The sequence below is a fragment of the Gracilinanus agilis genome, chromosome 1 (assembly GCF_016433145.1).
Source record: "Gracilinanus agilis isolate LMUSP501 chromosome 1, AgileGrace, whole genome shotgun sequence".
Lineage (NCBI taxonomy): Eukaryota > Metazoa > Chordata > Mammalia > Didelphimorphia > Didelphidae > Gracilinanus > Gracilinanus agilis.
Window position 1 is genome coordinate 395,317,593 of NC_058130.1, and position 14,069 is coordinate 395,331,661.

Below are 14,069 nucleotides of genomic sequence, written 5' to 3' on the forward strand. Positions count from 1 at the left end.
AAAAAAGTAATGATTTTCTCACATTTGATTGTAAAGAGGTTCCAGTTTCCAATCTCCAGCAAAAGCTATAGAAATACCACATCTATTCCCCACAGTCCCCTGTAAGAATGGTTCATCAGAGGCTATAAACCAGGGTTCTTATGACAACCCTAATCTTGTACACTGAAGTCCTAATGCCTACATATCCTTTTTTTCCTATGAAGTGCTTCCCCTTCTAATGCCAACCTGTTCCCCTCCCCCATCCCAGCCAGTAAAAGCTAGTTGAACTATTTGAATACATAGTGACTTTGGGATGATTAAACCTGAATATTTGGTTGTCAACTTAAATTATAAAACCTACGTTAGTTGCTTTGAGCAAAGTCTGTCTTTAACAAGTAGCTGGAACCTAAGGTTTTCTGTATTTAAAACCTCTCAGCAAGCTGAGGCTCTTGGGTTGCTTTAAACTTCAAAAAGGAAACACTGATCACTGTTCTTAACTGCCTATAATGCAACATTTTGTGGCTATTTTACACTTACATATACATGCATAATTTCCCAAATTAATGGAATATGTACTAATGCTGACCATGATATTCTTTTTATTGAAAATCTTCAATATAAAATAGCTTTAAAAACGAGAGGAAGATAATATTTTACATTATTACTTCTGATATGAACACTTTTATGCTTTATGTAAGAATTTACCTCCCTTCTGCTGTTCGTGCTTTATCTTGAATGTTTCATATCAGTCAGATTTCTACATTATTGAATACCTAATAAATAGTTTAATATCAAACATCTTAATAAGCTATCAGACTGAGGGGAACATAATGTTGTTGCTATTTGCTTGGAATATTTAAAAATTTTTTTCCATCATGCTTATTCATGTACAGTTTGGAAAGAGGATCCTGTTCTTTTCCACTCAGCCAAAAGTTCTTTTTGAACATCTTCTGGTAATTCAAAAAAAACTGCAGGGTCAATGCCAGAAGGAAAAGTAATTTCCTCCTCTGCAGATTCTTGATCTCTGTTTTCTGTAAGACTGAGATGCTGAGAAACTGAGCCTGTAAGTTGCTTATGGCTATCTGCAGAGTGATTTTTGGAAAAGAGTTGTTGACTTTGTAAGTTTGGGAAAGAATGGAATATAGACACAGAAGGGTTTGTATTTGAAAAATGGAATCCTTGGGATTCTTTAGGTCCTTGACTCATTCTTTCATCTCTTAGCTCACTTTCTAAATAGTTGAGAGATTCCTTTCGACTAAATAGGTAAGTGGAACCACTGCTACTTAAACCTGATGTACCTGGTTCACTGGTAGATATAGAGGCTAATTGTTTGCTACTAGATAAATGATCTCTGGGATTTGAAACAATGTCATGCATTTGTTTTGAGGAAAAAAAAGATAACACTCCTTTTGAGGCATGTAATGGACAACTTAAACTTCCTTTTCCTTGAATTTTTTCTCTAGTTTTGCCAGAAAGGATTTCTTCTTGAATATCTACTGGAAGCTCCTTAAAGACTTCATGGTCAATACCCTCAGGAAGTGAGTGAAGTGGGAAATCATGAATTTCTTTTTCTTTAGTAAAATTTGCAGTATCTAATGGAGATTCTCCAGTTTTTATGCTTTCGATTCTTCCACTTGGTAGAAAATCCCAGTTTACTTCCTTGTCTTGAGTAAATTCTTCCATATGTGTATCTTTCATTTTCTAGAAAACAAAATTGAAAAGATATTAATCTTAAAGATCAACTGCTTGTGCCATTTATCCATGATAGAATGTGTCTGTCCATCCATACTAAGATAGGATTTATTCCAAATATAAACCTGGGAGCATGTACTTTTTCCTCAATAAACTTCAAAAACTTCTTGTGGTTAGTTTCAAAGCAGTTAAATATGATTACCATAGCAATCTATCTCTAAGGTCATGTAATTTTCACTCCACTAACCCTGTGTCTTATGATCTATTATCCTAGGAAGGCGAATTACTATTGAGTTACTAACTAAACATACCTAGCTACAACCAAAATATTAGAGCTGGAACGGAATTTAAAGCTCATAAAGTCTAATCCTTTTGTTTTATAGATGAGGAAACTGAGACACAGGTAAATTAAATGATTTGCATATGGTCACTGTAAAGATAATGGCACTGTGCAGTGCATTAACGACAGTTATTTGAGAAAATTATTACTTCGAAGAATAACGAAAATACTGGAAAAGAAAAACTACTACTACGATATTTATCAAACCCTATTACAAATACATAATTTCAATATTTTATATTCAATGTAATTTAAGGTTAAGAAAATTTTAAAATCTTGTCTTATAAATAATCCATATGAGCTCATTGAATTTCTTACTTGTCTCCAGCACCATAACAGCAAAAAAGCAACTAGATATGATTTACATCACTGTAATATTTTTAAAATTAAGTGATTACTTAAATTTAAGATAATTGGCTCACCACATAAATACTGTTTAATAAACAATGCTTTAACATTCTAATTAAATGTTTTCATTTTAAAATTATGAATAACTTCAGTGACACATTACAATGAATAATAAATCAAATCACTTCAAATTAAAAAGTGAATTAACAGCCTTATTCTAGTTACAAATCACATAGTTTAAGTAAAGATAGTGTTTTGTTAATTATTCTGTTTTTGGTTGTCACAGTAAAAATCCAACAAATTATTATTGTTCATTTTTTAAAATCACCTTAAAACATCTCTGATTTTTGCTAGCTTTTACCTTTGTCTACTTTTTTATGCAAGTAACATTCAACAGCCAATTATGTAAATGCTGTTGTTAGAACTCAATAAAATGTCCGGGTCACAGATAAGTGATTCAAGTATTTTAATGAAAATTCATTTGCCTTCTGTTTAATACTAAATGGATATCTATGGAAATGAAAATGAGAAGGCTTTGCTTTTAATTTTTAAGTGTTTCACAATATCCAATATGGTCTGAAAATATATTCCTACTTCTAAAATTACCTAACATACTCTACTATTTATGTTACACAATGAATATTATCAATAAAGAAAACCATTCAACTAATAGCACAAGTGTTCTATTCCTAGAATAGATGAATATTTAATTTCAAAAATCATATGCACCAAACTTTAAGAAAACATTGACCTCTGGGAATATGAACTAATAAAAATGTAACCCAGAGGGAGTACTGCACCACACTAGAGCTGGACTATATCTTATGACCTTAGAAACACAATCTAAACAACCCAATTAATTTCCCGAAACCCTGCACTTACATAAGTGCGCTTGCCAGAGTGTGACGGTGTTGATGATGATGGTGTTAAATAAAATTCAATAGATCCTTTCTTAGAGGTAGGTAGTGATTTAAGATTGGAGAAGCACACACTTAGCAGGGTAAGGTGAAATGGCATCTTCACATTTACCATATTTCGAAATAGTTTCATAAGTATATCAACCATTGGGGTCATAACATCATAATTTCCTAAATGAATTGTTTTTAAAAAGTAAGAAAAATAAGTGCATTTCACATGAATTATTAGGATTAAGAGCTTATTTGTGAATAAGATAGATTTAAAGCATTGATAAAATCAAGAAAATAAAACCTACGATACATATAATTGAACCAGCTCACAATTACATGGAAAGCCAAATGGACAGACAATATTTAATCCTAAAATTGTCAAGAACTTCAGCAGGTGTAATAAAAATTGCAAAGAAAAAAAGGGTTTTTTAAAATTTACTTTAGGACAACCTGAAGTTACAGATTATAATTAGAAATTGGAAGCAATGTGATGCTTCCAATAATAATAATTTTGAATAAGTAATTAAGTAATAAAATAAGAATAAGAATAAGTAAATAAGTAATAAAATAAGAATAAGTAATTCCGACATCCCTCCCCCACCTTGATATGGGAAAGTCTTTTTAACTTCCTTGTGTTTAAGTTTCATTATCTGAAAAAGAAAAAATAATTAGGTTGACATTTTCTAGTGAAAAGTGGGCTGCTGGTACAACTCCCACTCTTCACTTTAGTCACTTAGACTTTTTAAACCTCAGGTTCCTTTCCCTTGTAAAGACACTGATAATAATGCCTGTAGTGTCTGACTCACAGGGCTGTTGTGAGAATCAAAAGAAATAATGTATATGTCAAAGAGTTCTGCAAAACTGTTAAAAATGTTATATAAACATCAGCTGTTATCATGGATGGGGAAGAAAGGTAGTCCTCTCTTTCCTATGAAAAATTGTTCACTTTGTCCTGATTCCCTACTGGTCCCACTATTACCTCAATACTGGTCCCTTTGGGGGCAAAACTAGCTTATATCTAAAGGTGACAGCAGGGAACCTAATGACTAAGCTTTACCATTAAATCTTTCTAAGATACTTGAAAGGTCAAAAGGCTTTAATGGAAACTAAAAAAGGCCTGAAGAACTGCTAGATGATTTTCACACATAATATTATTGTTACATTAAACACAATTTTTGTGCACACAGGACTTAAGGTTTACAAACTGCCTTCCTTAAAACTATATCTCAACCTCACAACACCCCTGAGACGCTGGTATTACAATTACCATTATTTTTATTTTTCAGGTAAGGAAACTAACGTTTTGAGCAATGAAACGACTGGCGTAGGGTCAATAAAGCCTTTTTGTAGGTAAAATTTTGAAATGAAATCTAACAGGAAGTCCATTGCTCTTTGCATCAAAAAATACTTCCTCTCACATTTGACTTAACCCTTATTCTAGATAATCCTTAACTGAAAATAAATGTTTAAAGATGCTTAGTTAACCTACAAGTTCTCCACATTTGAAAAAAAAGTTTTCCTATTCCTCAACAAAGGTTAGACCTAGACACCATCTATGACTCTCAATTCCTGCCCAAAAATGTTCTACAATCTGTTAAACAACTTGATGCTTTGGGGTCAGCTTCTTGAATCTTGAAATGGCCAAGTAGACAGTCAAACAAATAGTTATTGCTAAAGGAGTCCAGGAGAGGAATGGATGAAAAGAGTCTTTAGTTTTTAATTTAAAAAATACCAGAAATTACTCTCTATTATTGTTTTGTTTAAAAATTAATGCATTTCATAGTTTTGAATTTCTCAAAATAATAAAATTAAACTAACGAAAAAGTCTATTCATAACAAAGAATGAACTGAAGAAGTCAATAAAATGAGCCCATACCTGTCCCTAACTTCTGAATTACATGAGATGGGATAGGACACTGCCGGCTCTCACGATTAAAATGTCGGTCAGATGAAAACCGACGGATGATTAATCTTATTGTATGTGGTTTCCTTCCATCTTTGCATACTCTGAAAAAAAGGAACAAGAATATTTAGGAATTTCTAAATGAAGCACAATAACACTTCACTTAACTTTGGAAGTCTCTTATCTATGAAATTGCAACTGCACAGCCCCAAACCAGGTAATTAAAAAGACCAAAAAGCAACCAAAAGAGTTATCAGAAAGTCCATATATTCATAGGACAGCCCCTTTAAACTCTTACTCAGAATCTATTACTCTTAATTTAAACACAGTAATTCTAACAAGCTTGGTTATTTGGTTTCCCAGCCTACAACAAATTAGAAGCAAGGCAGTTAAATAGCCCGGCTACTGGCAAGCACACTATGACAAGTGACAGAGAAGGCATCTAACAAGGAAGGAAGCAAATAAATTTTTAAAAGTAAGTACACAAACAAAAAAGCACATTATTTTAGGGTCAGGTAATCACTATGTATTATGTACTTCAGGGGCATTGCCATATAAACAGAATATACAAGGTATCCACCCTGCTTCATAAATAATTAAACTGTTCATTATACTCAATTTAAGAAGATAGGTGTGTAATATGCTTAGAAAGATTTCCATTAAAAATGATAAAAAAAAAGTGTTGGCACTTAGAGGGATGTAGTTCAATTATTTTTAAAAAATCACTTAATTAGAATACCTTATTCTCGAGGGAAAAAAATCTTGATAATGACTTTTTCTTTCTACTTTATAAAACATAGATTTTAGTCTCTTTGACATATTTTCTAGAGAAGATAATCAAATCACAATGAGCAGAAATAGTATACACTTTTAAAAACTTGTTCAAATTGACTATTTTAGCTAAAGCCTTGTAAAGAGAACACTCTTTACAAGTGTGTAAGAAACACCTATTTATCTTTAATGGTTTTCTCACTGAACTTATTGAAAATCATGACTTTATTAGTAATAGAACAATAACATTTTTATTCTTTTCTATAAACATTATCAATAGTTAAAATAATACCTTACAATTAAACATTTTTTAATAAAAATAATTTTAAAACTTGTTATGGCAATAATCTTCTGTATGGCTGAAGATATTAGTAATTTTAAACTATCCAGGCCACAAAGTACTGAAAAACAATGTTGTAAATGATCATTCTGGTTCCTAAGACAGAGATAAAATATAAGATGAATTTAAATTGTATTCATCGCCAAGTATGGCAGCATTTTAAAAAGCATTACATTTCAGAAGGATTAAAAAGAAGGAAACTACTCTTATTTTAAGGAATTTAACATAACATTTGTCTCCTTTAAGAAAAGCACAAAATACCTGTGAATTTTCAGTAAGATTCTTTTAAAAAAAATTTTAAATTTAAAACCCTTACCTTCTGACTTAGAATCAATACTACTTATTGGTTCTAAGGCAGAAGAATGGTAATGGCTAGGCAATGGGGGTCAAGTGACTTGCCCAGGGTCACATATCTAGGAAGTGTCTGAGGTCAGATTTGAACCAGGACCTCCTGTCTCTAGGCCTGGCCCTCTGAGCCACCCGGCTGCCTCCCAATATAATTCTTTAAACATATACATTGAAACTACATGCTGATCTTTCCATAAATGTACTATCCTTTCCTTCTGCTCCACAATGAATGTGGAAATGCTTACTTTATTTAGTTTTTGTCAAAGTTCAGCATAAAATATAAAATTCTTCTGTGGATAGGTAGATGGCAGGTGTCTTCACAAGGTCAGGATGTCCAACCTCACCCTGTGGAAATAGTTCATGGCCAGCTTTGTAAGCTGCAGAATATAGGAAAGCTGTATTTCTGTGGTTTTCCTGCTATACACAAGTGTTCATGGTCAGGGAGTTCAGAATAACCTCAGATTTGGATACAATGATTTGCATGATCCAATTCCACTGAAATCTTCCCAGGAACAGGCTGAGTCCTAACAGTGGAGTTTGATCATACTACTCTACCCTCAGTTGACTGTAGCGCTCTAAGCTACATGATCAGGCTGAACAAATGAGAACCTTGTGCTGGTGAAACCTAGGAAATTCAACTTTTGAGGCTCACAGTCAACTCTCAGCTGTCTCTGCAATCATAGCCTCTCTGCCTTTACCCAAAGGATCCTTTGTAGGGATAGGGGTGCTAATGGAACAATTTTCTAGAAAATGTATAGAAGTGAATATGGTGGCAAATGGGTCAGCAGGCTGGATTTTACTTGCCTAGCCTATGGTCTCAGAAGCAACTCTCATAAATTCATATTTTTATACTTACATGGTCCCAACCAAACTTTCATATAACTTTATCATATTCTTACAATGTTCAATCTAAGAAAAGTTAGGAAGGGGCTATCAACTGGAGGAATAAGTATCAAAGCATTTCATATTCATGTCCTTAATTCCCCATTAACCTCAGAATGAACATACCTCTTCCAATAGGGATTTAGAAAAAGACCTTGTTACACAACAGCTGGCTCAATGATTTTGACTTCCCTAAACCCTGGTTCCCATGTGATTCTTTCCCTTCTGAATCAGAAGCAAATGGCGATACAAGGAAGTGAAGGGGAAAACAAAGCAGTTGTTACCAAAAAATAACTTCTATTTTCTCCTTATTGTCAAATAGGGAGTCTTCAGAAGAGGCAGAGAATCCCCAGGCATTTTAAGAGATCCAGTGTAGCTACCAAATTTACTAAATTATAAGTGACAATAGCAAAAAAGGAAAAAACTTATAAAAATGGATATTATTTCTTTTATTAGTGCATTGCAGAAATTCTACAGTTAATTTTTCTTTTAATTTTTAGATTTTAATTTAAAATTCCAGCTTAATCTACAGATAATAAAAAGAGCATCAATTATCCTTTCAATGTTCAGTATACAGAATACAAACAAGATAACTCAACAAGAAGGCAAATCACCTGTTCAAAAGGCTAGCAAGTAGTTCTTCAATTTTTTTTTTAGCTTCCACTTCTGATGAGCACTTTTTAAAGGAATCTTCTTCACTAAAGGACTACCAGAATATACACAAATGGAAAAGAATTATTTCACACACATGATAAAAATTTTCTAGCCTTAGAATACATGTCAAACTTCAAAATAGTAGTTCTTCATATGAAAAATAAGGAATTGGCTTAGATTATCTATAAGTTATCTTCTAGCTCCAAATCTAGGATTCTGTATTTTTAAATAAAGGCATTTAAATTCTTTACTAACATCTCTTGCACTTTATTTTTAAATACTTAATTCCTTGGGTTTAGTTATTTTAGTTATATTTTAAACACTTTTTAACCCACTTAATATGCTTAGTAAGAGTAACATGCTCTTATGGAAAGTATTCTAGAATTGTAGCTAAGAAAGCTCACAAAATTTGAAAAGACTTCCTAGTCTTTTATAAGCTTACTGGAATGCTGGGGCTCCGGTGTACCTCCAAACCTACTGTGACTTCAAGAAAGCTCTGCTTCAGTTTTCTTGTCAGTAAAATGAAGGTAATGATATCCTTCCCTTCCCTCCTCATACCAGACTGCTGTGAATTAAGATAACTTGATTCGACCAATATTTATTAAGTTCCGACTACAAAGAAAGCAGAGTATGATAGAGACTAAGGAAAATAGGATAGAAAACCCACAACCACAAGAAGTTTAAAATCTAGCAGGGGAAACAAGGCATGTACATAAACATCTGAATAGCTGGGATTAAACAAAATAAATAGATCACAGGAAAGTAAATAAGATAAGATCAGAGAAATAGGTTGGAGCCATTTTGTGGAAGGACTTGAAAGCCAAACAACAAGGTTTGGAAAGTAGCCCCTGGGAAAAGGGCAGCCACTGAAGGTTTCTGAAATAGTAATGATAATAACAGTCTTTACAATTTATAAAGCACTTTCCTCAAAATAAACCTGTGAGGTAAGTAGTCCAAGTCCATTTGGTTCTTCAAGAAGTTAAATGACAAGCTTAGAATTAAATGGCTAGTAAATGGCAGGCAGGACAAAGAGCCAAGAACAATGTTGTGCTGTGTTTTGTTTTGTTTTTCACTATATCATGTTGCTTCTCTGAATACAGTCATGCAACAATATCTTTCAAAAAGATTGATCTGAAATAAGGCATAGGAAAAATTTAGTGGTAAAGGAATCACAGATGGGAAGGCCTGTTAAGTAACCTCTCTAATAGATATGGGGAGGTGACCTGGACTAAGGATGCAGTGATAGTAAGCAAGGATGGGCTCAAGAGCTACTCCAGGGCTAGGAGTCCTTGAATAACAACTAGAGTACATACGCTCCTTAGAATCAGCAACTATCTTGTTTTACCTTTGTAGTCCCAGGGCCTTGCACATACTAGGCACTTAAAAGATGTACACTGAGTTTAACTGAATGAACATGAGCAGTAAAGGCGAAAGAGTCAACTAAAAAATGATGCTGAGAGTGCCTAAAAGAATTGAAATCCTTTACATGAATACAGAAGTTAAGAAGATTTAAGTTTTCTGACTAAGATAATCAATTTTAATAACAACATACTATGAGTAGTTAATGAATTAGATAACCTCTAAGGTCCTTTCCAATACTTTTGGCTCATGTTGGATGTGTTGATTTAAAGTTATTCTTCCTTTTTTGGAAGAGGACCAATGGTATCACAGAGTGATGTCTTGACTTGCCTATGAAGTAGATTTAGATGAGGTCAATAAAAAAAAAATACAAAGTCATGAGTCACACTCTTTCTTTCAGAGTCACTGAAGTCCAGTAGCAGCACAAAAGTTAGGAGTGGCAAGGGCCTGGGATGCAGTGGATGACCTTGGCTTCTTCCAAGTCTGACCAACCTCCAAACGCTCCACACTGCCTGCTTTAACTGCCTTCCTGATCATTGGAGCAAACTGTTTTCATGTCTATTCTGCAGTGGGAAGTCTTAACTTGCTTGGAGTGGCCATCCACTTAACTCACTGATACATTTAAGGTCTGTTGATTACTCACACCTTGGTTTAGCCCTCCTTCCAAGACTGTTTTACTGGGGGAAGTCATTCATCAGAACTGTGGTATTACTATAGCCCCAAAGTCAGTGAGGTCACCAAGAGAAGAGAAACAAAATCCTGGGAAAGGATTAGGCATGAGAAGGAAAAGAATCAACAAATACTTCTTGAAGCCACTCCAGAAGCAGTTGTAGGAAGGAGAGAGAGGACTAAAAAGGGTTGTGAATATTGTCAAATGCAACATTGAGGCCCAGGAGGATAACAAATGAGAAAAGCCATTGGACTCGGCAATTTGGAGGTCAGCAGTGAAAAAGAAATTTCTGAAGTATAGTTAGAGATGAAGCAGTTGGATCTGAGGAAGGCACTAGAGGGATGAACAAGGTATTTTTAAAAAAACCTTTACTTTCTGTATTAGTAACAAAAAAAAAAAAAAAAAAAAAGGGCAAGAGTTAGATAATCAGGGTTAAGTGACTTGCCTAGAGTCACAAAGCTAGGAAGTGTCTCCAGACTTATTTGAACCCAGGTCTTCTTGACTCTGGGGGGTTGGGGGGGGGGGGTCTAATGCTCTAACCACTGTACTACCTAGCCATATAAGGGTATTCTTCAAGAAGTCTGCAAGACAACAAAGTGGGGGAATATAAGACAATGAGTGTTATCGGTAAGGAGAAAGGAAGGAGTAGAATTGACTAGATGGCTTAAGGGATTATAGTACAGCAAGGAAAAGTTAAGGGAAATCTTTTACCTTATAGGTAAAAAGGATAAAATCAATGGAGATAAAAGAAACTGAAAATGTACAAAAGAAAATGGATGATGAAGAGTTCTGAAGGTGGGAAGAAAATAAACTGGGGCAAAGGAAGAGGAGTAGACATTGGGAAGAAGGCTTCCTTTGAAACAGGAGACAAGGAGGAGACATAAGGAAAGTCAAGGAATCTCAGTAAAGTAGGTTCTGTAGACATGGAGATCAAGAGTGGGTTAGGGATTTGAAGAGAATAAAACAGGTTTGGAATAGAACTTTAGAGAACTTAATATGAAGTTAATTAACATTGAATAGATTACCACACAACAGAAGATAAAGAATGTTTAAATATTAAAAAACAAAGATCAAATTAATCTCAAGTGAGGTATACACACAAAAATAAATTTATCAAAGTATTTCACCAAATAAATAGTGGAAAATATTAAGAATTTTAATAGTTTCCCCCAACTGCCCATACTCTTGACATTTAGAATACACTGCTAATAATTAATCTTCACACACCCACTCAGCTGTTTTTGCCTTTTCATTTTGATAAATGTGGGCTTTTTCATCCTTCTTTTCAGTTTCTTTAAGTATATTAAAATTATTGTTTTACTTTGCTTATCAAATTGAATTTATTCAATTGTAAAATTCTTTTATTTCTCCTTTATGATGTAAAAAACAAAAAGTTACAATAAATATGTAGATCTAGCTATAGACATTATAGAATACTAAGAGTTAAAATATATAATATTACTATGTGCCAGGCACTATGTCAAGAGCTATACAATTATTATCTCATTTGATAAATATCAATTTAGCAACACCATCCTTACCCTTTACTGTCATTCTCATCTTCCTAAGACCTTCCCTTCTAAATACATCCATTATAAAACACTAAGTCTTCATAAAATTAATTTTAGATTATTTAAAAGTACTGTGTTTAATGTTTAATGCACAATATAACTAAGGAAAGTAATATTATTAGAAAAGGTATTAAAAAATCAATTTTGTCTTCTGTGCACAAAGTAGACTCTGAAAATAGGCTGAATTTTATTCAAATTACTTATGTAAAACAGTATATATTTTAAAAAATTGTCTTTGACTTTAAAACAATTATAAATCTAATGTAATAAATCATAATTTTATGAAGAAAGCTTTGTTTGGTTAACTTAACTAATCAAATTAGAAAATTTTAATTGGAATACACCAAAAAATCCTAAAATTTTAATGGAACATATAGCTTCCAAATCGTTTCTTTCATTCTGAAAAGTTGTATAATACTTTACATGAAACATTCACCTGAGGTGGTCCTGAAGGAGTTACAGGAGAATTATCTTCTCCAAAGCTGAGCTTCTGGATACGCTGAGCAACTGAAATTCCTAGTTCTTTCTCTAGTATCTTAGGAGAAAAGGTTTGGAGATCATGGACACTATTGATACCCAATGATTCAAGGCGTTTGGTAGTTTTAAAGCCAATACCTAGGGTAAAACAGATGAAGTTGTGAAATATTTCATATACAGATAAAATTAACAAAGGCAATACATAATTATCTAAGCTTTTTAATTTTAGTACATTAATTCCAAAGACAAAATTTATTTCTAAATAAGGCTGTGTTTTTAGAGAGCAAGAAACTATATATTATACTTAGTTGTTTTCCCCCACACTGTCTCATAATTCTTTTTAAAAAATGTTTGTGAAATGAAATGAAACCATTTGTCTCATTTTAAATTAACATTGAAGATGGCAGCAATTCCCAAGAATTTTTCAATCTGTTGTTCTTTAGTTATCCAGCTGAGTCTGACTCTTTGTGATTTCATAGGTCATAGTTGTCCGTGGGATTTTCTTGGAAAGGACACCAGAGTGCTTTGCCATTTTCTTTTCTAGTGGATTCTTTTATCAGACAGTCAGTGACTTTTCCAAGGTCATACTGTTAGGAAGTATATAAGGCTGGATTTGAACTCAGGTTTTCCTGACAGCAGACCCAGAACTCTATTCAGTGAACCACCGGCTTCCTCTATTTTTTTCTCTATTTTTCAAATGGAGAATTTCATTAAAATATCTAATACTAGGGGGCAGCTGGGTAGCTCAGTGGAGTGAGAGCCAGGCCTAGAAACGGGAGGTCCTGGATTCAGAGCCGGCCTCAGCCACTTCCCAGCCGTGTGACCCTGGGCAGGTCACTTGACCCCCATTGCCCACCCTTACCAATCTTCCACCTATGAGACAATACGCCGAAGTACAATGGTTTAAAAAAAAAAAATCTAATACTAACTACAAATAAAAACTCAAGTTTAAAAAGGAGCATTATATTCATTAACTAATTTAATTTTCATAATAACCCTTGGAAAGAGGCACTAAATGTAGCAGCCATTATACAGATGAAATAACTCTGAGTTTGGGTGGCATACCTGAAGCCATAGTGTTAGTGAATGCTGGAAGCAGAGTACAATCAGACATTTCAAAGTCCATCACTCATGACTTTCACATGAGTAAGAACAGACTTGTATTTACCCACTAAAATTATTAATAATAGCAAGACCTCACTTATCTAGAAGTCTTGGAAGCCAACATGGTATGGTAGAAAGAGCACTGGATTTATAATTAGGGCATGGGTTTGAGTTCCAGTCTCTCCACTTAACTATTTGCCCCATTGCCTCTATATTTATCTTAAGAAGGTTTCATTACATCAGTGGTTCTCAAATTTTTTAACTTGGGACCCTTTTATACTCTTAAAAATGACTAATGTGGGGCAGCTGGGTAGCTCAGTGGATTGAGAGCCAGGCCTAGAGACAGAAGGTCCTAGGTTCAAATCCGGCCTCAGACACTTCCCAGCTGTGTGACCCTGGGCAAGTCACTTGACCCCCATTGCCTACCCTTACCAATCTTCCACCTATAAGTCAATACACAGAAGTTAAGGGTTTAAAATTAAAAAAAAATGACTAATGTCCTCAAAAAGCTTTTGTTTATGTGTGTTATATGTAGCAATATTTACAATATTAGAAATTAAAACTGATAATTTAAAAATATCAATTCACTTAATAAACAAAAAGCAAAAAACAATAATCTACATGTTAACATAAATTGCATGTTTTTTTGGTAAGAAAATAACCATGTTTTTTCAAATAAAAAAATAATGAAAAGAGTGGCATTGTTTTGTACATTTTTGCATT

General features: G+C 33.6%; 1 protein-coding gene across 7 annotated transcripts in view; it reads right to left on the reverse strand.

Annotated features, from left to right (window-relative positions):
* Positions 1–568: 568 nt before the first annotated feature.
* Positions 569–14,069, reverse strand: part of POLI (DNA polymerase iota) — a 33,261-nt gene continuing 19,760 nt past the window's right edge. For all 7 annotated transcript variants that reach the window (XM_044657815.1, XM_044657813.1, XM_044657814.1 and 4 more), the window contains 5 exons: positions 12,202–12,380; positions 8,126–8,217; positions 5,144–5,274; positions 3,242–3,447; positions 569–1,680 (listed from right to left, as the gene is read on the reverse strand). In XM_044657815.1, coding sequence (XP_044513750.1) covers positions 859–1,680; positions 3,242–3,447; positions 5,144–5,274; positions 8,126–8,217; positions 12,202–12,380 — 1,430 coding nt within the window. In that variant the 3' untranslated portion in view covers positions 569–858. The remainder of the gene's footprint in view (positions 1,681–3,241; positions 3,448–5,143; positions 5,275–8,125; positions 8,218–12,201; positions 12,381–14,069) is intronic.